Source organism: Mastigoproctus giganteus, chromosome 5 (assembly GCF_048544385.1).
Source record: "Mastigoproctus giganteus isolate SK-2022 chromosome 5, ASM4854438v1, whole genome shotgun sequence".
NCBI classification, from domain to species: domain Eukaryota; kingdom Metazoa; phylum Arthropoda; class Arachnida; order Uropygi; family Thelyphonidae; genus Mastigoproctus; species Mastigoproctus giganteus.
Window position 1 is genome coordinate 120535714 of NC_143579.1, and position 25541 is coordinate 120561254.

Below are 25541 nucleotides of genomic sequence, written 5' to 3' on the forward strand. Positions count from 1 at the left end.
GGTGGCTATAGTGGTGTCAGACATTCTTAAATTCCATACAATGGGACAAACTGATGATGTTTCCAACAGCAAATTTTAAATGAGAAGCATCAAGGAAGTAATCTTGTAGGCTTTTTGTCCTAAGAAATACTGTTTCAGGTTTTGGCCTAAATGGATGGCAGATGAATTAAGAGACTCGTTGCAGAGAAGAAAAAAGGCATTGGATACATATTAATTATCAGACGACACAGAAAACTACGGTAGATGTAATCAAGTCACAAAGGAGGTTAGGCAAGCGAAGGCAGATTATGAGAAATCTTTGGCAAAGGATGCAAAGAAAAACAGCAAAGACGTCTTTACTTATGTAAACTCTAGAAGGAAGGGGATGAAACAGATTGGTCCACTTGATCTCGATGGTTCGATTGTTGATGACCCAGCAGAGATATCTGATAAACTTAAATGAATATTTTGCATCTACCTAAATGATTTTAATAACTAAATGATTTTATAATAACTTAGACCAAAGCAGAGGAGAAATTGTTTAAGTTGAACAGAAGAAAGGCACCTAGGGTGAATGGGATCTATCCAGTTATATTAAAGGAGGCAACAAAGAACTAAGCAAACCCTTAGCCATAATTATGAAAGCTTCCTTGGAATCAGGGGAAGTCCCCATGGACTGGAGATGTGCAAATGTGTCCCCAATTCACAAGGGTGATATCACTGTAGGGGCATCTAGACAAGACTTCAGTAATAGTTCAGTTACAGCATGAGTTTGTTGAGGAAAGCTTGTCTGACTAATTTGATTGAATACTATGATGTGGTCACAAAGGAACTGGATGCAAAAAATAATTTTGATAAATATTTGGATTTTAGAGAAGCTTTTGATACTGTTGCACATGGAAATCTACCATACAAGTTGGAGCAGTATGGCATTAAGGGCAAGTTGCTGCTATTGATAAAGGGATGGTTGAGTGGGAAAAGACAGTGGTAATCAATGGACACTGCTCTTCGTGGACTGTTATTAGTGCAGTCCCCCAGGGTTCCATGTTGTAATTTTTGTTTTCTGTATTTATCAATGATATTGATGAAGGTATATCAGGGATAATGTCCAAGTTTCAGATGATACGAAGGTTGGCAGGATTGTTAATGACACTAATGACAGTACATTACTGTAAGAAGATTTATAAAAGAGCAATGGGCTCAGAGGTGTCAATGTCAAACTTCAGTTGAAAAGGACTTTGGGGTAATTGCGCTGTCAGAAATGAAGTTCTCTGAGTAGTGGAGACCGGCTGCAAGAGTAGCTCATGGTGTCTTGCCAATGGTATACGGGAATTTTGCTACCAGGGATAAGGAGGTGATTGTCTCCTCCAGCATCTGGAGACTAAACACCTGCGAGGTGAACTAATTGTGGTGTATAGGGCCTTGAATGGTTTGAGAAGGCTCAATGCTGATGATATGCTTCCTCTTGCTCAGATTACGGAAAGACAAATGTAGAATAGATGTGTGGAAATTTGCCTTTAGGCAGCAGGTGGTTGTTAGTAGAAACAAACTTCCAGCTGTCGTAGTGGAGTTCGACAACTTAAATAAGTTCAAGGCAGAACTAGATAAGCATTTGGAGTGAATGGGTTGGTGAAATGGGAAGGTTTTTTTTTTGGCTGATGCTATATAAGTTTGCTTTCTAAAAAAATCCTCCCATTATGGTTATGCTAATGCTAATTTCTAGTTGGAGTGAAATGAATTCTCAGAATTCCTGGTACCAGTTCTTGTTGGTTGGCTGGTTGTTGTAGGGTCTTAGACATACTAGAAACTTAAGATGTACTGCAACATATATATTGTATTTTTAAATTGTGAGTCTGTGGTCAATTTGCTGTTTGCTGAACGTGAAATCAGAGTTTCTGGGAGAAGAAAAAACACCTGCTACTCTTTCCTGAGACTCAGCTGAGGAAAGGGTAGCATGAGTACCAAACTCAGCCACTTTTTGAAAAAAGAACCACAAAAAAAAAAGTCATCCCTTCATTGATGGGATTCGAACTGAAGTGTTTTCCACCCGATATGGGTACAACATGTGTGGACATGTGTTTTTGTAAAAGGCGGCTCCTAGAAGAACAGTTCAACTCCGCCTCGTATCTCTGTGAAGAACAGTATCATTACAAATGGGCCAGATATGTGAGTGACGTAGGTTTGTGTGTATTATGTAAGTGTTCTGTTGTGTCTAGCTGCTTGGCTACCTATAAGCATCAATCGCCTGGAGAGATGATTCCGGGTACTCGTCCACACGACGGAAAAGTGGGCCAGTCCCATAGTGCTCGTACTGTCTCAGTTTGAGACTCTGACCCACCTAATGTTGCCAAAAGTCGGCCAGATTCCTCTGTGGGGGGCCAATCCAGAGGAATGAGTGATTAAAAGTACTGAGCTACCAGGGTTGGCACTAGCAGTGGAGAAGTGAGGTACTTGCTACAGGCACTGCACCATTAATAAAATATGTTTTACATTTAACATTCAGTATAAAATTTCTACTTTCTCTCTACCCAAAATACCTCTTAATTATTGTATTGTTAGGTTTTCACAATCTACAATTATATAAATACCACAGCGATAGGTACAGTAATCCATAATCCCTTAATGAAGTTGAAATACATGCTGGTGTACTGTTAGTTAAACTATAAAATTCTGTTGATCACCCTTGTAATGCTGAGTGTAAACTGATTATTCAATCAAATGTGTAGGTATGAAGGCTTAAAATTTAATTACAGTAAACATTCACACCTCACCCTCTTGCATTTAAGGATAATTATTTAAGAAAGAGATGTAGTTGGGGAAGGACATTACATGGTTGTTTTCCGTTAAGATTATTACTATAATTAATACCATTCATATATCACATGAAATTAATAATATACACTGGTGTTCAAAGAAAGTGAATCACCCCTTAAAATTGTAATTGTCGTCTGAATATTCTAAGTATATGGCAATGTTTCTTACAGATTGCATCAGATAAGATTGACACGAGTAGCTGCTGATGTAATATTGCATCAGCTGTCACTATATAAGCACGCTCTACAAGAGTTGCAGTCATTCTTGCTTGTATCAGGATGGCGAGTTACGTGCAGATGACACCACGAAGAAAGAGTGCTATTGTTGCTTTATGTGAGGAAGGATGTTCTTCCCGTAATATTGCTTATAGTCTTGTAATCAGTCGACAGTCAGTAGATTTCTTACCAAACTCAAGAATACTGGTTCTGCTGATAGGAAAAAAGGAACGGGATGCACCAAAACAGGATCACGTTTTGAAGCACTTATGCCTTAAAAACCAAAACCAAAACCATAAAGCTTCTTCGTCTGAGCTGAAAAGAGAATGAGAACATACAGGAGTGGTAGCAAGTGCAGTAACATTCAGAAGATGCCTCTTCAAAAACGGACTTGTAGCCCATCGTCCTAAGAAGCCTCTCACACAAAAAATGAAAAAGGCCCGATTAATTTGGTGTAAGGAACATGTCAAATGGACCACTGAGTAGTGGAAGTCAGTTATTTTCTCAGATAAGAAGAAATTCAACCTACACAGCTCTGATGGGAGACAAACGATTCGCTGTAGACGTGGTGAATACCATCCAGACTGTATGGTGTGTACAGTGAAATTCCCTACCAGCCAAATGATATGGGGGGTGCATTTTGTATCGCGGAGTAGGTCACCTGCACTTTATAAAAAGTTCCATAAATGCCAATGGATACCAGGCTATATTGGAAGGCAAATTGCTGGCAACCATCAGAGACCATTTCAACCTGCCAAGTAACTGCAACCTTCAGGACGACTCTGCTCCTTGTCATCAGGCGAAAAGTGTAAGTAGGCACTTTTGTTGTTACTTTAGCTTCATTTCTGCATTAGAGGTTTGACAGTACTATGTTTACATTTGTAACAGGTGAAAAAATTGGAAGAATGGTCCATTACAATCCTTAGCTGGCCAGGAAACAGCCAGACCTGAATCCTATAGAGAACTGTTGGCATCGTGTGGAATCTGCAGTTGCCAGAAACAAACCAAAAATCCTTCATGAACTGCAGGAAGCCATAATTCGTGTTTGGAACCACGAACTATCAGTTGATTTTCTTCAGAAATTGATCTTGTCAATGTCTCGACGGTGTGCTGCTGTCACCAGGGCCAGAGGCAGTTCAACTAAATATTACTTTGCACCTGCTAAGCTTTCCATTTTGTTTTCCATTGAAAATGATAAGCTGCAGCAAATTGAGGGCTTCTGATAACATTTCAGCCATAATTGTTGTGTTTATCAAAACTGTTGTATAAAGGTTGCAAATGCTCATTTTGGAATATTTTGAAAGCACTTGTCAAATATTACTTAGCTTTGCCTTAACTATTAATAAATATATTTTGTTTCTATTTCTATTTGTGATGCTAGTCATTAATGTAACATACCATCGCAAAAAAAGGGTTAGAAATGTGCAATTCCTAGGTGGTGCACTTTCTTTGAACACCAGTGTAGTTTATTAAGCTAATAGCCTAAACCACTATACATTTAGGGTGAAGTTTCAGGCATCTTACCGATGCCCATCAGACCATGCTGTTGGGGAAGAAAATAGTCTGGATATCTGAAGGAGCAGCCTACATACAATCCTCTCCATACCCCCAGAACCAGCCTGCACACCAACGCTGTTTGGAGTATGAGAGCAAAAGTTACCCCAGATTTCTACTACCCAAGAACCACTGCATCCATTTTAGAAAACTTGGCACCATTCCATTGGCTAATGGTCTTAATCGCTCACCAATAAATTAACTGCTGGTAGCACCCCTTGCCTACATGCACATCAGGTTTCTGGGAGCAACAGCAAGAGTAGTTTGTCAGCAGGTAAGAATGTAATATTTATGTATTTGGTTTAATTTAATTTAATGTTTTCTATTGTAACGGTAATTCAAACTTAAAATTCATTAACTAATTAACTTATATGTAATTGTAGTATCGGTAATTGTTATTGTAATATATTCAAATTTGTAACCATTTATATTTTTCTGCCATCCAACAGCGTGGTCTGATGATGGTATCGGTAAGATGTCTGAAACGTCACCTTAAATGCATAGTGGTTTAGGCGATTAGTTTAATAAACTATATTATTCATTTCACGTATATGAGTGACATTAATTATATTTATTCCTTTCATATCACTTAAGTGCATCTATCAAACTGCGAAGAAGTGCATATATTTTTATCAGCGTGCAAAGTATGATTAACCGGCTTCTTCCTTTTAAAGGTAAGGTCTTTACTTTTCTACACTGAGCGATCACTGAATTATGACCACCCCTATGAAAACCGAATGCAACCCGTTGCCCAGGTGAGGTACAAGAGTGCGGGGTTAGTCGACCTACATAGCATAGATAAGGTGTCGGTGGTTCATAAGGTAGTAAAATTCCGAGCGTGATGGGTAAAAGGAAGGATTTATCAGATTTTGATAAAGGACAGATTGGGGTGCTCGATGAGCTAGTGCCACGATTTCCCAAACGGCTGAACTGGTGGAGTGTTTGAGAGCTGCCATAGTTAAAGTGCACCAGGACTGGCGTCAAAATGGTCAAACAACGACCCGATGGCAAAACTGAAAGGATCAGCAATGGGCTTTTATCACTATGGGACTGCAAAAGGTCCGTCTGTTTACTTTTTTAATTTTTATTCTTCCTGTTTCTGTTACTGATATCTCTCCTCTGGTGTTTCTCATTGCTGGCACCAATCTTGCCCGGATTTTTTCTTTTTTTAATATTAATTTATTCATTTTATCTTTTTTTTTGTAGTTTGCTATCAATTTCTTATTTTTGATTAATTTTATGTCATTTATTTATTTTTATTTTAAAATTTTTAATTCCTTTTTTTTTTTTTTTTTTTTTTTATTACAGGCAGTTTCCGCTTTATGAGTTTTTCTTTTTTTTTTTTTTCAAGTATCAACAGAATCAAAAATATGAACAATAATTGCAAAAAAAATGAATGTTAAACATTCATAAATCTCGCATTTCAAACCTCGCTTGTAGCTATACGATACAGTGCACCCCCGCTTTACGATATTAATCCATTCTAGAGACACCATCGTAGCATGAAAATATCGGAATGTGAACCCAATAACACATTACTTTTTTAGTTATTTGTTCCAAGACCTCGGAAGTTGAAATTTTTGCTATATAAGTACGCTATTTATCACTCTGAAAGGTCATTTTTATAATGTAAATTGTGTTAGTTATATTCAAATCATTAAAATGCACTACACTTTCATCGTTATCAATATGTTCTGTTATAAGAATCAATTTTGAACGTCTTTGTGATATTTTTCTAAAGCTCATTTCTGTAGATCGTGACCATAAAACAATTTGCAGTTTCTGGTTTATTAGGGTCTGGTTCTGTTAGTGCAATCTATTACTCTGGTGTACAAAACTTAAGGACCAATGCTATTTCTAAAGGTTACAACCACAAAATCAAATGAAACAGCCTGTGGTGATTTACATAACTGTGGCCGTTCAGTAAAAAGCTGGTGCACATGCAAAAATTTGAATCGTGATGAGAGGGCTCACATAAACAGATAAAAGCAGTAGTTCAGCAGTTATGAGCAAATTATGTGCTGTTTGAAGGACCAGTGGTGGTCATCCACAAAAAAATAACACCCAATGATGACCACTATATATTCCTAAAGGCCAAGAGGGACCAACACCAGACAGCTGGATCCATTGCAAACAAGCTGCACAGGACATCGCAGTTTACTGTGGCCAGGCGATTTCACAAAGGTGGACTGTTTGCCTGATGGCTAGTACACTGTGTCCCTTTAACACCTGCCCATTAGAGACACCGTTTACAGTGGTGCATCGAACACAAGGACCGGACAGCAGTGCAATTGGGTAAGGTACTCTTTACTGATGAGAGTAGATTCAGTCTGAGAAGTGATTCTGAATATCAGTTAATCTGGCAAGAGGTTGGCACACGGTACCACCCCGCAAACATCACTAAAAGGGATTGTTATGGCGGTCGAGAGGTGTTCTCGTCTGGGGAGGCGTTATCTTGGATGGACATACACAACTCCAGATATTGGAAGGCAGTACTATAACCGGTGCACACTACTGTACTGAGGTAATCCTTTCCCACGTACATCTGTTCCGAGGTGCCGCTGGCTCCGAGTTCGTGTTTATGGATGATAACACCAACCCTATCGCACTACATCTGTTGATATGCTTTTGGATTGTGAGGACATTGTTTGTATGGTTTGGCCTGCCCGTTCCACCGATCTAAATCCCATCAAACACATATGGGATGCTCTGGGAAGAAGACTAGCTGCACGTCCTCACCCACCAGAAAATGTTCACCAGGTGAAAATGGCACTGACAGAGGAATGGATGATTTTACTGCAAGAATTTATCAACGTCGTTCTAAGTATGGACAGGCGGTGCAAAGCCTGCATCGACATTATGGGTGGCCATATCTACTACTGAGGACCACCCCTTCCCTTTGTTCCATCTTTGGCAGTGATGCATCTTTATCATGGCAGCCAGTGCTATGTTGTAATTTTTGAATAAAGTCCCTCTGTACTGTTTTGTTTCTGTTATTGTGTTGGTGTTGTTTTCTTCATCATTTCTGTACCTCACGAGGTTCCTTTGGTATGCTTTTCCCATATCTAGGCCATTCCTATGAGAAGCTACAGGTGAAAACCTGACTGGTTCTTAAGTTTTGTGCACCAGTGTATAAAGGCTAGTGAACATGATGTTATTACAGTTGCGAAAATACCAATAGCTGGAATTGTGTGGGTTATTTTGTTATTATGGTGAAATGTGTTGCCCCTTCACTGCAATCTTCAATCATATAAAAAACATAAATTTTCAGAATTTCTCTTCATTCCTTTATTTTTTTTTTAAAGCTTGGTAAACTTGTTACTCCTTGCGAATCATGTTAGTTGCAATCTCACTTGTGCGTATCTTGTTAGTTAGTTGCAATTTGTGCATTCCGTTAAATGATTATGCATGCTATCGTGAAATTGATAAAGAAAGATCTTGGAAACAAATGCCTCAAAGCATTTCTGAAGTAGACAACTTCTTGTGCAACAAACCAACGAGTGCCGACCCAACAATGAGTGATCAACGAGTGTGCATTTAGTCGATGATGAAGAATAAACATTAACATTTGTAAGTCATAAATAATTTCTTTAAATTATAATTTGCTTGATTTTACAGGCTGTTTTCATTTCTTCAGATAAATCAATCTTTGTTTAACCAAAATAATTAGCTAACTAATTTCATTGTTAAGAACATAACCCCTGTTTTCAACATTATGTCTATGGGAAATAAATTCCCACTTTATGAGCATGCGCAAGGAACGAATTAACTCGTAAAGTTGGGAACTACCTGTACTTTACTATTTTATTTGCTCGTATTTTGAATGGTTTGGTCATTCAGTAAATGACACTAAAGGTTTTTTTTCATGTTCAGCTGTTGCCTGCCTCCTTGTGGTGTACACAGGTATCACGACATACCTCAACGGTGCTTGTTGCTTCGTGGTAGCAGAGTGGCCAAAAACAATTAAACAACATGCACAACACAAATGTATTTTTGTGAGTAATTCATTTGGATTGGAAAAGGGCCACTGTATCTCCAATACATAAGGGCAGTTCTAAGAGAAAAGTGGGATACTACCGGCTGGTCAGTCTGACTTCATCAGTAATTAAAATTATGGAGACAATGATCAAGGGTGGAATACAGGGTCACTCAAGAGCTGGACTTAGGGTATAATTTCGATGTTTATTTGGATTTCAGCAAAGCATTGGATTTTTTTATAAGCCGAACAGGTTGGAATAACAGGGAAAATACTTAAATGGATAGCTCGATAGCTTCAGGGCAGTAGGCAGAGGGTTGTGATAAATGGTTATTCGTCAGATTGGGTTAATAGTTAACAGTATTAGGACCACCGTTGTTTTTGATTTTCACAAATGACATCGATGAAGGGATAGATGGCGTGATGTCTAAATTTGCAGATGATGTAAAGATTGGTATAGTAGTTAATGATCATCGCCAAGCAGAGCTTCTTCAGAGTGACCTATATAAACTTTGGGGATGGTCAGAGAAATGGCAGCTATGTTTTAATCCAGCAAAGTGCAAGGTATTACACCTGGGGAACAGTAACCCCAAAATAACTTATACACTTGGTGGAGTTGAACTAAAACCGGTAGTGGAGGAAAGGGACTTGGGTGTTACGATATGGTCAGACACGAAGTTCTCCGAGCATTGTAGGCAGGTTGCAAGGAAGGCCCGTGGTGCCCTATCGATGATTTGTCGAACAATTGCTAGTAGAGATAAGGATGTCACAATCCCATTATATAAAGCTTTTGTAGGACAACACTTGGAATACTGTGTTCAAGTATGGAGACTGTACCTAAAGAAAGACTGTGCTTCTCGAAAGGGTCCAAAGATGGGTAACTTGCCTGGTGAGATCATCAAAAGGGCATCCATATGAGGAAAGACTTTGAATATGTGGGTTGCAGAGCTTGGAAACTAGGCGCCTTAGAGGAGACTTGATTAAGGCTCTGAGAGGCATAAGTAAAATGAACAAGGATGAAATTTTCACAGTTATAAATGATTCAAGAACTAGGGGCCATCATTTCAATTTATGGGTGGAAATGTTTAGACTGGATTGCAGGAAGTTTTATTTTTAGCGAGCGAGTTATAAATTACTGGATTAAGTTACCTACATGGGCTGCAGAGGCTAATAGCTTGGGGAAATTCAAAGGTCAGCTGGATATTCACCTACAGGAGAAGGGAAATGCATGGGTTGTCTATTTCCTTTTGTCTTATTATTTATTTTTTTAAAATTTTTCTTCTTATTATTATTTTTGGCTGGTGCAGCATAAGCCATAGGCTTTCTTGCACCATGTGACCACTGCTAATACTAATACAGGTCGACCATCACTAATCTGGCAGCACTGGGACCTGTGGGGTGCCAGATCACCGGTAGTTATTTTAGCACATACAGTTTACCCAACAGCTAACCACCTCATCCTACATTTAATATGTTGACTGCCAAACTAGTTTAAGAAAAAAATTCCCCAGGGAACAAAAAATATTTAGCAAATAATTTGATTAGTAATTCTAAAATAAATATTGTAATATCAGTGTTGTCGTTTTTTCGTTTAAAATATTAAAACAAAAGTTTTTTTATGCCACATATATGTGGTGCTATTACGGCATACATAAGAAGATCGTTTGTGATTAGTTTATTGCACGCGCAGTGAGTGCTGCAATAAAACTAATTGCGATAAAATAAACTCTTAAACGTCGCAATAAGTTTGTCAGTATTGTTAGAGATTTTGTGAAAACAAGTTCGTTAACATGCTGTATTATCCATCATATTGTGTTGTGTTTTTCTGCAAGTTTGTACAAGTGTGTTGTAAAAAAAAAAAAAAAAAAAAATACTAAAAAGGAATGGCTAAAAGAAAACTACTAAAATAAGAGGAACTGAGAGAAATTGCTGGAATTTACAATTAAGCAGAGTTAAACTTCTCACAGACACACCGCTGTCGAGGTTTTTCAGAAGTTTAACTTTATCTGTTATGGACAATGTACGGTGTTTGCGCTTTACACCACGAGAGGTACTTCCTTTATGCATTGGAACCATGGCTGGGGCTAAATTGAGCAGGTTATAATAATAAATGCAAAAAAACAAGTGGGAATGGATTTCCAGTGTTTACGAGTTTGCGCCAACAGCTGATGCTGCAACCAATGCCACCAAAACAGTAGCGGCAGGTCAGTGCGTCGACCCGGGAAATTTGAAATTACGTTCGCGGAAATTATGTCTGAATTAGCAGTGGAACAGGATTACCGGTGGCCGGATTAGTGATGGTCAACCTGTACTGTTATAACTACATTTCTGGCCTTTCTGTAGTTTCTGTATCATCACAGTGTACCACGGCAGAGTTGAACTACTGTTTGAGAGTTGCCTTACATAAGATACTCTACATGCTCCAATGCAGTATTGATATTGTAAACAATATCAATACAGCTTTCATCCATCTGCATTTGATCTGAACACACACACACACACACTACTGTAATAAAATAAAATTTTAAGCAACTTTGTATATAACTCAGTCAGTGCCCACATTTCCACTACATAACAAGGATAAATTTGATTGTGGAAAGCCTGGTGATTGAACCTGTTGCACATCCTTTAACTTTGGGCCAAGTGTCAGTCCATCATGGGACCCTTCTGTCATCTGGGTCCAAAGTGCATATGTGGTTTGTGTAATGGTTAATCCAGCCCTGCACTGACCTATGTATATTAGCTGAATATTCTGGATGTATACAGGAAATAATTTTTACATTTGCATAACTATATAAAAAAGAGAGAAGTGCCTTTGCTGACAGTAAATGAACCATTTCTGAACCAAATGACAAACTTCAGTAAAAGCTTCTTTTTTTTTTTTTTCATATTGTGGATACGATTGAAAAAACCTGCCCAAATTGGATTTAGAAGATTTATTTTATGCATTTTGGATTAGGTATTGAAGGTTGATGTTACGCTACCAAAAAAATGTCCTTTGCATTGTAAGGAAAACTCACACACACACACACAATATATGTGTAATACAATAATAGTATGAAACATTTAAAAAACTTTCAATAATTACCATCTATTCAAACAAAAAACATTTTAATAAAGTCCCATACACAAGTTTAGTTCACTAGAATACTAAGAAAATATTCCACTGGTGGCACTTTATTTAAACCCAAAAGAATTTCAGCTCAATGATAGAAAATTAATTATATAGTAACTTGAACATATCATTTTAAAATATAACCTACTTACATGAGCAACGTAACTAAATTTCACTATAAACAATCACTTTAAGTATTTAGATATAACCATGATGTACAGGATAAGAATAAGACAGAATGATTTTAACTATTAGATGCACTGGTGTATAATAAAATGCTTAAAATTTAAAGTGGCATTTACATTAAAAACCCATTAACACACTAAACATTAGCTCAACAATGCAACAAATCGATATATTTGTGATGACTCTAATATAAGAAAGTTCAATCATTTTCCCCCTTGATATATAATAGACAATAGCAAATAAATACATCTGCTTAAATTTTGATGCAAACATAGTTTCATAAGTTATAACATTATGGAAGTCAAAAATGGTAATATTCACTGCATGCAAAATGAAAATAAGAAAAACGCTGTGTAAAAATTTGCAACAACAACAGCTCTCCAAACTTCTCTGATAGCAAAAATAGCTTTCTTTATAATTTGTGCTTCAAAAGATTTCAAAATCTGAAAAAAAAAAAAAAATGAAAAAAAAAATATATTTTATTATAACTTTTAATATATGCCAATATTCCATAAAATTAAAGAACTACCATAATAGGTATATCCATCTTTAACAGCATTTATGTTTGCTACATATCATCTCTATCTGTTGGCAGATAATTAGGGAGATATTTGGATAGTCAGTGGAACATAAATAAATGGAAGGTAAGCTAATTGAATATGTTTCTACAAGATTTAGATCTTTCTAGGAGTTATGAAACTGCTCTTCATTAATTTCGATCTGAACGAGAAAGTAGCAATGTTGTATGCAAGAATAATTGCTATTTGATTAAACAAACAGCAATATTAGGCACACTATGCCTGCAATGATAATGGGGTAAGCAGGAATGAACCGAAACATAATCCTAGACATCGACTTCCAATTTTAAGTGGGGGGGGGACAAAATACAGCCTAAAAATATATTTAGACACAATCTGGGAACAACAATAATTTCCTTTGCCTAGTTAGAATATGATGGGGGGGATTGACTGTCCTTCACAGCTTGCATCTATACACTCCTCTATATAAGAGTTAGATTGGGAACATAGTGAAAAAAATTGAGGCCCATAGTGCACTTCCTCACAAACACAAATAAAAATATCCTTTTTTTTTTTGGGTTGGGGTGATGGGGAGGATATTTAATTTTCACTGTGAAAATGGATTATATGGAAAAATATAACATTTTATTCATTTTTTAGGTGCAGAGGCACCAAACTACTATGTCATAGCTGAAAATTTTATAAAAACAAGTAAAGGTCGAAATAATTATATCCAGATCTTGTTTTATTTTTTTAAATTAATATAAAATCAAAACTTTTTTGAAGTTTAGATTTTATATTAATTTTAGAAATTTTGGATGGAAATGTTAAAAAAACTAAGGATAGAACACAAACGACACTGAGAATTTAAAAAAAAGAGTAGACTGTGATACCTTTTTAATACTGAATTCAAATGGATATAATACACCAATGAGCCAAAACATTATGACCACCTACCTAATATGATACTGATCCTCCACGTGCAGCCAAAACAACTCGTATTCGGCAAGATTTGGATGCTACAAGATTTCAAAATGTGTCCTGTGGTATCTGGTGCCAACACATAACCTGCAAATCCTTTAACTCCTGTAAGGTCCGTGGTTGAGACACCGCAGATCGGAATTGCTGTTCCAACACAAACCACAGATGCTCAATGGGATTGATGTCTGCGGAATTTAGAGGCCAGGGCAATACCTGGAAGTCTTCTTCATGTTCCACGAACCAGTCTCAAACAATCCGGGTGGTGTGGCATGGCGCATTATCCTGCTGAAAGATGGCACCGCCAGAGGGGAAGACCGTTGTCACGAAAGGGTGTACCTGGTCAGCAATGATGCTAAGGTAGGTTGCAGATGTCGGAGTGCTCGGCACATGGATGACTGGACCCAGCATATCCCAGCAGAACATTGCCCAAAGCATGACACCACGGCCACCAGCTTGTTTTCATTCCATGGTGCATTCAGGCGCCATCACTTCCCCAGGTAAATGACGCACACATACCTGGCCATCTACATGGTGCAACAGGAAACATGATTCACCGGACCAGACGACCTTCTTTCAATCACTCAAGGCCCAGTTTCGATGCTCACATGCCCATTGTAGGTGCTGTTGCCGGTGTACCGTGGTTAGCATGGGCACTCGGAGCGGCTACGCAGCCCCATTTTCAGAAGGGTTCAATGTACTGTGTGTTGTGACACATTACTCCCATCAGCAGTATTCCAATTACCGGCGAGCTGCATTACAGTCACCCTTCTGTTGCCATGTACCATCCGGGAGAGCTTTCGCTCACCTCTAGCATCGATGAGCCGTGGTTGTCCAACACCTCGCCGGCGGTTTGTGGGTTTCCCCTCTTCGGACCACTTTCGGTAGCTACTAACCACGGCTGACCGTGAGCACCCCACCAGCCGTGCCGTTTCGGATATGCTCTGACCCAGTCATCTGGCCATTACTATTTAGCCTTTGTCAAACTTGCTTAAGTCTGCTGCCTTTCCCATCTGAAGAACAAAAGTAACACATTAATCAGTATCAGAGCTCAGTATCAGATGTTTTTTATACCGTGTTCCGACCAGTGCACGTGCCGTAGTTCACCTGCAGTTGCTTCGATTTGCATAACAACTCGCTGGTCATAATGTTTTGGCTCATCAGTGTATACTTGATTTGTAAATAGAAACTATCAAATCAAATGAAGACACTGTCAAAAAAAAGGTACATTTAATGAAAATTGTCAGCTAGCAGCTCTCGCTCGCTTGCTCGCTCGCTCTCTCTCCACCACACTACTGGCTGGACAGGTTTTACTGAAACACATCTCTACATTTGATTCAATAGTTTCTAATTAAAAGTCAGATATGTCATACACAGTCACATTCAATATAAAAGACCTCAGTCCACTCGTTTTTAAATTCTCATTAGGATGGTGAGTATTTGTTAACAATTGAATTCAGTCTCACTTTTATATATTCTTGAACTGAATTTTGATTTAATGGAATTCAGATTGATGCTTACACACAAATGATATCCAATTTTCAAATACAGTCATCATATATTGTGGAATAACTTTGCATTCTTCAGTGGCTCATTTAAATGATGAAACTTTAACTTAAAAATTGCTTGATAACTCAAACTGCAATACGAACAAAATAAAGAACTGAAGGCTGTTGTCCTGTGTGCTTACAGAACGATGAGTGATGCAAATGAAGAATAAAGCTCAATAATTAAGTTTTTGAGCTAATATTTCAATGCAGGTATTGAAATATAATAAAATTTGAAAATGTTATTATTGACTTTGCATCCAATTTCCATCTCTGAAAATTCCATTCTTAGTTCTTGAACTAATATTCAACTAATAGAACTACCTCAAGATTTGAAAAATCACAGTGACAACCAGGTACCAGCGTATGCACAGAAATGTTACCCGTGGATGCCCACAGAGCTCAATGCTGGATCTCTGCTTTTGGAACCTGGTACTGGATGAGTTCCAGGGGCCGACACTGGCTAGGTAGACAAGGTAGCTTTTGCAGATGGCCTCCTCCTGAAGGGAAACAAGAGAATTAGAAGAAATAGCTTACCATGCCAAAAACCTCCTGCAGGACTGGCCAAAAGCTAACCATATCTAAAATCAAGACTAAATCCACCTTGCTAAAAGGAAAACTGAACACAAGACCACCTCAGATGAAGATTGAAGATAAAACAATAGCCATGACAACAGAACTGAAGTACTAGGAGTCGTCTTTGACTCAAAGCTGACCTTTTATCCATCTTGCATATGTTGGCAGCAAGGTGAGAGGCTATACTGGCATGATAGCCAGAATTAGGACAGACTGGGGTTTACAAAGGGAAAACCCTTGTGTTCACCTATAAGGCAATTTTACTCTCAATATTAACGTATGGGGCTGGAGTGTGGTTTCCCCCAGGATGCTGTTAGCCAAAAACAGAGCTAAGCTAGTCACAACCCAGCATGTCATCTTACTCACAATTACCAAGGCATGCCACATGGTCAGTACCCCTGTTCTGCAGGTCCTGGCTGGTGCACTGACCTTGGATCTTGAGGTAATCAGAAGAGGCCTTTTCTATAAGCTGAAAACACAAATTCCAACCAAAATCATGGAGATCACCCTTGACTTGGCAGCTGACCCCAGGCAGGAGTGGAAAAGAATCCTGACCTGCCTGCACCAGTTCTGGCAAGACAGGTTGGATCGCTCAGAAAGAGGGGAAGTCAGGAGGTTCCTTTTGCAGGTAACCCTAGTTTTCCTCCAAACTAACACCATGGTTTACACCAGTCTTCTATACCTTGTTTTTAAAAGGGTACAAATCCCTCAATGCAAAACTGTCAACTGGGCCTCATACAGGACCCCAGATGCTCCTCTGGTGTTGATGAAGATTGGGCACATCATATATGACTGCCCAATTATCATCCTCACAGATCTGCACTAATTACCAAAATTGGACCCATAAACCGGGGAGATGACATCCATTACAAGGCTTCTGACTTTGCTCAAAATATTTTTGGGACTAGAAGTGGTCAGAATGCAACTACCTAAAACAAACAGCTCCCAGATGTGTACCTTCCACCAAACCTTGACATGCTAGTTTTCTCTGGGCTTGCTAGAATATTCTACCCATCCAGCAAGTAGCCCACCAAATACAGGCAGTTCGTACATTACAAGTTTTCGCTTTATGAGTTCCCGGGTTTACGAGTTTTTTTTTTTTTTTTTCACAAGTATCAACAAAATCGAAAATATGAACATTAATTGGAAAAAATGAATGTTAAACATTCATAAATACCGCATTTCAAACCAAGTGCATAGCTGTACAATATAGTATACACCGCTTTACAATATTAATTCGTTCCAGAAACACCATCATACTGTGAAAATATCGTAATGTGAACCCAATAACGCATTGTTGTTTGGCAATTCGTTCCACGGCCTCGGAAGTTGAAATTTTCACTATACAGTAGGGCCCTGCTTTACGGCAGTTTCCAATTACATCCATGTTCATTATGTTCACCGCTTGTTCCGCTTTTTTGGCATTTTTTCACATGACACGCTCAGCAGAGGGTCTGAGAATAGCATGCCATTTTATTGTCAGTGATTCAGTTTATTTACAGCACTTGTGTGCTCTACATCTCTTTGTATTCTAGTAATTTTCCAAAACTTTCAAACTTTTTAAAGTTGTTATATTGTATTATATATATATATATATATATATATATATATATATATATTATAATACTATATATTAGGCACATCATATATGACTACCCAATTATCATCCTCACAGATCTGCACTAATTACCAAAATTGAACCCATAAACCGGGGAGATGAACAACTGCTCATCTCCAGTGACATCCTCTTACTTTAAATGCCAAGTTAGAAATGATTAAACTAAGTGAACAAGGTAAGTCTATGGCTGCGAAAGGCCATAAGCTAGGTTTGGCTTGCCAAACAGTTAGTACAATTGTGAACGCTAAGGGGAAAGTGTTGAGGAAATTAGAAGTGCTATACCAGTGAACACTAAAGTTATAAGAAAACGTGATAGCCTTATTGCTGACATGGAAAAACTTTTACTGATGTGGATTGAACATCAAACCAGTCACAATGTGCTTTTAAGCCAAGCCATCATCCAGGACAAGGCCCTAAATCTCTTCAATGCTATGAAGGCTGAGATAAGTGAGGAAGCTGCTGAGGATAAATTTGAAGCTAGCAGAGGCTGGTTTAATAGGTTTAAAGAAAGAAGCCATTTCCATAACATCAAAGTGCAAGGAGAAGCAGCTAGTGCTGAACAGTAGCTATAGAAAGTTATCCATGTGAGCTTTCTAAGATCATCGAAGATGGTGAACATACTAAGCAGCAGATTTTCAATGTGGACGAAATGGCCCTATACTGGAAGAAAATGCCGTCTAGAACTTTTATTGCTAAAGAGGAGAAGTCAATGCCTGGCTTCAAAGCTGCAAAAGACAGGCTAACTCTCTTGTTAGGGGCTAATGCAGCTGGTGATTGTAAGTTAAAACCTATGATGATTTATCACTCAGAAAATCCTAGGGCCCTAAAGAACCATACAAAAGCTATCCTCCCTGTTTATTACAAATCTAATTCAATAGGTTCACAGAATATTTTAAGCCTACAGTTGAGACTTATTGCAAGGAAAAGAAAATTCCTTTTCAGATTTTACTTCTTGCAGACAATTCCCCTGGCCATCCCAGAGCTCTAATTGGTTTGTACAAGGAGATAAATGTTATTTTTCTACCTGCAAATACAACTTCATTGCTGCAGCCTGTGAACCAAGGTGTCGTTGCAGCATTTAAATCGTATTACTTAAGAAGAACTTTTGCTATGGCTATAAATGCCTTATACAGTGATACAGTAGCTGGGCATAAACAAAATAAATTAAAAGCATTTTGGAAAGGATTCACAATTTTGGATGATATAAAAACTATTAGAGATGCACGGGAGGAAGTTAAAGAACAACATCGAAAGATGCTTGGAAGAAGCTAATTCCCCCACTTATGGACAATTTTGAAGGCATTGTGAATTCAGTGAAGGAAGTCACTATAAATTTTGTGCAAATGGCAAGGGAATTAGAATTGGAAGTCGAGCCTGAGGATGTGGCAGAATTGCTCGTCTCTCTCATGATGAGACCCTAACGGACGAAGATCTTCTTCTGACTGAAGAGCAAAGAAGGATGTTTCACGAAGAGGAGTCCCATTATGATGATATTCCTGCTATCACTAGAGAAATGACCACTGATGAATTGGAAGAAGCTATCAAATGTATAGAAATGGGGATGGCAGCTTTTGAGATAATTGATCCAAATTTCGAAATAAGTTCTAAAGTGAATGGAAATTAATGAGGCAAAGTTCATTATTTTCCTACTTTACGAAAGTACCATCGCAGCCTTTGACAGCAACAGCTGGCCCTGAACAATCTTCAACGTTAACAGCAACACAAATCCCTGCAAGAGCTTCAACCGAGTTACCATTGTCAAAATGAATAAGATTCGTTAATGAATCAGATGATGAAAATGTGCCATCTCCTTCATCCTTCCTAAAATAAATATATTAATTTTTTTTTTTCAAATTTACATTCGTCAATCACTATAAGCTAAGGGCGGAAATATTAATGTAAGTAATGTGTGTACTGTATATTCACTTGATTTTCATATCGTTTTTGAGGCCTAGCTCTGTTGCTCACTTAATATGCGATAATTTAAACATGTTATTAAACTTTTTAAGGGCCTCCATAGCCAAGTGGTCAGGAGCGGGAGTGTAGTAGCACACGCTCTTTGAGTAGACTGGGGTTCAAGCCCCTGACTGCTAAATACAGTCGATCTGCCAACCAGCACTGGACCAGCTGGTGTATACGTTCGCTTGAATGCAAGTGTTGCAAGGAATTATTTATGTGTATATGTAATGTTTATGAGGTTAACAATTCTTACTGGATGGGTGCAGCCTGTTTAACCTGGGGAAAAAAAAAAAAGTCAAAATGTGTGGGAGTCCACTTCAGGGTACAGCCATGAATGAGTCAAATGTGTATAAATGAGAAATGAATGGGAATGTCTTCATGTTGATTGTTGTAGTCTGAATATGTATAAATTTTTTTTTGTCCCTACTCAGGTTAAACTGTATGGATATAAGTGTAATGTATGTTCATATGTGTAAACTGGGCAATGACCGAGTTAATGTGCTGTTGATTGTTTCTAAAAAAAAAGTAATCGCCTTTTGGGTCCTTGCTTGAATGTATGAGGATGAAACAATCCTCTGCCTTAGGAGTGTTTCGTTCCAGTGTACAATGTGTCTGGCACAACGATTCCTTACACCCCTTTCATCTCCAAAGGGTTCAGTTATACTGAGTGAATGTTGTGTGCATGTGCGGTTAGTAGCCTTATACGGAGTGTCTCAAAAATATTGGTACAAACGTTTAGGGGAGGTAGGTAACATCTAAAGGAATGTGAATCGCATAGGAACCCATAACCAGAAACATCAGTAGACGGCGTGGTAGTCACCACACAAAGAGCATGCATTGATATACGAACTGTGAGCTGGCAGACATGCACCTAGTGTATGGATTAGCAGAGGGCAATGGACGAGCCGCACAACGAATTTATAGAGAACGCTTCCCAGACAGACATGTACCGGACCACCGTTTGTTTGCGCGTGTGCATCAAAATTTGTGCGATTATGGGTCATTTAGAGGTAACAGGAGTAGTGCGGGCAGACCACATTCGACGCGAACTCCCGCCATGGAAGAAAGTGTGTTGAATGCCGTCCAGAATAATCCTACTACCAGCACACCTCCCGTTGCCTCTGCCTTAGGAGTGTTTCGTTGCAGTGTACAGCGTGTCTGGCACGACGATTCCTTACACCCCTTTCATCTCCAAAGGGTTCAGTTACTGTCCCCCAAGATCATCCTGCATGTGTGGCTTTTGCGCAGTGGTTTCTCCAAGAAAGTGTTCAAGACTTGAATTTTCCAGCCTATGTTTTGGTCACGGATGAGGCTTATTCAATCAGCACAATGCTCATGTGTGGGCTCACGACAACCCACACAGTGTGCGTCCGCATGCAGCACCACATCGCTTTGCAATAAATGTGGGCAGGTATGGTCGGTGACTGCTTAGTCGGCCCATACCTGTTACCATCCCACATGAACTCCGCTAAATATCGGATCTTTCTTGAACGAGTTCTACCAGGGTTACTTGACAATGTTCCAGCAAATGCGAGACGCAACATTTGGTTTCAACATGACGGGGTGCCTACCCATTATGGAAGGTGTGTTCGTGACCATTTGAACAAGCGTTTTGGGCGTTGATGGATTAGCCGTGGTGGACCCGTTGCCTGGCCCCCACGCTCACCTAATTTATCGAGCCTTGATTTCTTTCTGTGGGGGAGGGGCCTCAAATCTATCGCATATGAATTGCTTGTGGAGATGGAAATGGATCTCGTGGCAAGACTTGTCTGCGCTGCTGCTAATGTCAAAGAAACTCCAGGTGTGTTTGACCGTGTCCGCCAAGCTATGCTGCGTCGGTGTCACGCATGCATCGTGTCTCATGGTGGAACCTTCGAGCATCTGTTGTAACATCATGAAATGCATCCATCTCGTACTCCATTGTTAATATTATGTCAAATAAATGTTTGCCACTAATGTGTCATTAGTGGCAAACATTTATTTGGTCTTGTGTCATTTCTGCTTCTTGTGCCTCTGCTACTGCTTTCCCGTGACGTTTCCGGTTATGGGTTCCTATGCGATTCATATTCCTTAAATGTTACCTACCTCCCCTAACCGTTTGTACCAATATTTTTGAGACACCCTGTATATAAAACAAGTACCAATATTTTGAGACACCCTGTATATTTAACTATTAGCATGATAAGATGTACATTTGAGATGGATGACTGGTTGTGTGTGTGTGTGTGTGTGTGTGTGTGTGTGTGTATGTGTGTGCTGTTCTAGCAGGCCCCCCAAATTGCTAACTGTGTCCCTTTAGGGTGCAGCATGGATAAGCTGACACCAGCCAACAGCTGGTCTGGGAATATACACACTGAGTTACACTTCTCAGTGTGTTCTCCTCCCAAATAGGGTGCCCTGGCACTATACTTTACACCCCTGAACACCCCCTCCTAGTCCCCCCCTCATTTTTGCCTGGCTGTGCCATCAAAAAACTTTCTAGCTGCCCTCTGTGAAGGATGGGCTCTCCACAGAGGTCTCCCCTATCCCCTTGACTTGCCTTCCTGTTTCTAGGTAGACTGCCTTTTTATTGCCCACCCTCACCTTCTTTCTCTGTTACCCCCATTTCATGTCTTCCCTTTCCAGTGTTTTTTTTTTTTTTTTTTTTCCTTTCTTGGGGTCCTCTCCCTGGCAAGCTCAGGTGCAGACCAGGGTTCCCCCCTCCAGTGAACCTGGCTGCCTCCCAGAGGTGGTGGATGGAAACGCAAGGTCCCACTAGGGGCCCTGGCAGCTAAATGAAGGAGGAACAACTGAACCACATAACCCAACACTATACTATGCAAACCTACAATGAAATTCACACTATCTCTGGCATTTACAGAGTTTGTATTGCGACACAGAGTACACCTCATGGTTTGTAAAGGGAACCCCCCAGTGCCACTGGACAATATACATAACCAAACCATGTCAAATGAAGCCCATAAATAGAAGAATTATGTACCAGGTACATAACGAGTTGCTGCTGCTCTATTCTGAGACTGATAGTGTCACTGATAATGTCACAGCGGCAGCCGTTAAAAACATCTTTACTACAGGAACACATTATGAAATTGGTACAGTAAAATAAAACATTATGAAATTGGCACAGTAAAATAAATAAAACAAGTATTGCTGCATTATTTTTATTGAAAAAATAATTTCAGTACAATGAAATACAATGAATGGAATTTTTCATTGTACTAGTGTACAATGAAATAATTCTTATAAAATATATTATAATAACACTAAAGTTATTGGTCTATGGTAACTGAAATAAGATATATAATTTTGACACTGAAATGATTTTAATTCCCGAGTGAATACTTCATCGATTGTTGTTCCATTACGTGTAGTATTTACTAAAGTATTTGACTTAATGTCTAAATTGAAGACATCTTTCATAAATTTACAAAACTTCTTTCCAGCCTCAAAATTTAATTCTAAATTGAAATCACTAGTGAGAACTACAGGTATACGATCCAGTGGATCTTCCAATAATTTTGCACCTTCAATGGAATACAGCATCAAATTCTTGTTTATGAATTTTTGAATTATATCTAACGACATCCCTGGATTGATGTATATGGCAACAATGAAAATAGATTCACTATTGAATTTGCATAAAGATCCACAAATGTCTCCAATTTCATCTGATACCGCTGTCGCATTACTGCTATTACGTTGTGCAAAGATATGTGGTGTACTGATGATAGTTGAACCTCCGTGTTAATATATCGCAACACCACCACTACGAACGTCCAACCTTTTAAATTGAGTCACACATTGGAATGGTTTAAGTAATATATGTTCCTCATTATCTAACCACATTTCACTTAATATCAATATTTTGGATTGCTGTAAGATTGTATCCATTTCGATATCTTGAACATGGGCTAGTAAACTTTGTACGTTCATTGTTGATATAGATATACCACTTCGTATGAAATCTTGTAGTTCATCCTGTAGAGACGGTAGCTTATTATTTTTCAAGTGATCCAGTTCAGCACAAATTTCTATATTACTAGTAGCTTTGCCTCAGTGAAATGTGAAATCGTTGTGGGGTTTTGTAATATATAAACCTTGCAATGAGGTCATTTGAGATAACGCAATGTATATAAGTTGATCTTTTTCATATTTATATACAACAAAATCGAAGGTCCCTCCTTGAGATTTATGTATAGTCAAAGCACAAGCAGATACTAAAGGAAATTGTGTACATCTACATGTTAATTTCCTATTTTCTTGAATGGAATCGTAGTTGATCGTTTTATAATAGGTACGGATTGACTAGGTAAATGTTTATCTTTTGCATATAGTTTATAACGAGTTTGAAGATTATGTTCTATTTTTGACTCAGGAAATTTCATCCATACTCTAACTGTTTTGTCGTCCTCAAATTCGAAATATACTAAAGTACCGATTGCACCATTTACCAATCCATCGACCACATCTACATGTGTAGTAATCATGTACGATTTTCCTTTCAATAATGGTAGAATGTATGAAAGTCCTGCAGTTTCAGTCACTGACATTTTATGAATTTTATTTTACATACTTGCTAATTGCTCTTCAGAATGATATCTTTGGTATAAACCTTGTGCAACCACTTCATGGGTTTCATCTGCAACTAAAGCATTTGTATTATAGGCATTTACATCACTATTTCTTAAAAATAGTTGAATCCCTTGTGGACATAAATTAGTAGCATCTTCTTTGGTAACAAATCTCAATTCTATAATTTTAAGTTCATCTGGTAATAACGCCTCTCCATTGCCTATTTTTGTAACAATTTTAGAAAATTGTACAATCGGATTGTCAAACAACTTGTACTAATTCATGAAATTGTAGTGAATGCCATAATTCTGGAGCAATCAATGAGTTCTTCAGGCATTTATATATAGGCGTAGCACGCACTGGAGACAATTTCCGTAAATCTCCAATGAAGTATATATTCATACCTCCAAATGGTATTTCGTGAACACCAGTTATCTGCTTTAAACGCATATCTATAATCGATAATAGCTGCACTAATAACTAATCTAACATACTAACTTCATCGATTATAATAGTACGTACATGCTGAAATGCAGTTCAGCATGTACGTATAAATTTTTCCCTTGTAACACGGTGTTGAAAGTATTTAAGGGTGTCACGATGTCCAGGGTAAATGCAAAATCACAAATCCAGTCATTATCAGTTAATTCGGGAAAGTTTGATTGATTGAAAGTCTGATTAATGCACTTTTCCTAGCTGAATCATATACAACAGCACCGTAGTCTAAACGAGATCTGATAATAGCACGATACAAATGTAATAGTGTATCTATCAGCTCCCCATGTCATAGCAGAAATGGACCTAAGTATATTAAGTTTCTTTAGACAAACAGTTCGGAGGTATGTGATATGCGAAACAAAGTTCAGTTTGGTGTCCAATATTAAGCCTAGGAAACGAAGATTACTGGTGAGAGGGATCAAATGGTTTTTTAATCTAAGTCCTGGTTCTGGGTGTAGCTTACGTTTTTTGCAAAAGTGAACTGCAATTGTTTTTTGTTCTGATAAACAATATCCATTCTGCATTGCCCACGTCTCCAACTTACTTATGGAGAGTTGCAGCTGTCTTTCAATGGTATGAATATTTTGTGAACAGCAAAATATAGTAAGATCATCAGCATACATATATAGTTCTACAGTATTTGGAACGTTGTGTGTTATGGTGTTCAGTCTAAGTGAAAAAATGGTAGAGCTCACTACTGATCCTTGTGGGACACCTTCTTGGGTGTAGGACCAAGAAAGTACAATTGGTAGCAGACCTGAAAGGTTCTGTGTTGAAGAAAATTTCTAATGAATTCTGGTAAGTTCCCTCGCAATCCTATGGAATGAAGTTCTCTCAATATGCTATACCTCCAGGTAGTGTCGAAAGCCTTTTCTATATCGAGACTTACCATTACAAGGTGTTCATTTTTGACGTAAGCGTTGCAGATGTTAGTCTCGGCTTTCACCATTAGATCCAAAGTGGCTTTGTTTTGTCGGAAACCAACCTGATTGTTGTTCATCAGTGCTTTATTTTCAAGAACCCAGGTAAGCCGTCTGAGTATCATTCTTTCTAGGATTTTACTTAGGCAGCTGGTTAGAGAAATAGGTCGATAATTTTCTGGAAGTGAGTGATCTTTTCCTGGTTTAGGTAAGGCTAAAATGATGGAATGATGCCAGGAAGATGGATATGTACCTTCAAGAAAAATCCGATTACAGAACATTAATAGTAAATTCAAGGCCGTACCATTTATATGTTTCAGCATTACATAATATATACCATCAGGTCCAGCTGCATTGTTGGGTGATCTATTTAATGCTTGTTTGCAGTTCAAATAGGTTGATTATAGGCAATATATTAGTAGTATGGAATTTTATTTTGTACCTTTCAGCCGAAGCTTTGATTTTTAAGAAAAGAGTTGCCATATGCTGACATGGCAGATGTTTGGTAGAAATTCT

General features: G+C 38.4%; 1 protein-coding gene across 2 annotated transcripts in view; it reads right to left on the reverse strand.

The window, feature by feature from the left end:
- Positions 1–25541, reverse strand: part of chm (lysine acetyltransferase chameau) — a 105441-nt gene that overhangs the window by 12952 nt on the left and 66948 nt on the right. Inside the window, exon 2 of one of the 2 annotated variants that reach the window (XM_090374169.1) lies at positions 12058–12282. The exons of the other annotated variant lie outside the window; for it this stretch is intronic. Coding sequence (XP_090230295.1) covers positions 12276–12282 — 7 coding nt within the window. The 3' untranslated portion in view covers positions 12058–12275. Of the gene's footprint in view, positions 1–12057; positions 12283–25541 lie in introns of those variants that run through there. 2 annotated transcript variants of the gene reach the window in all.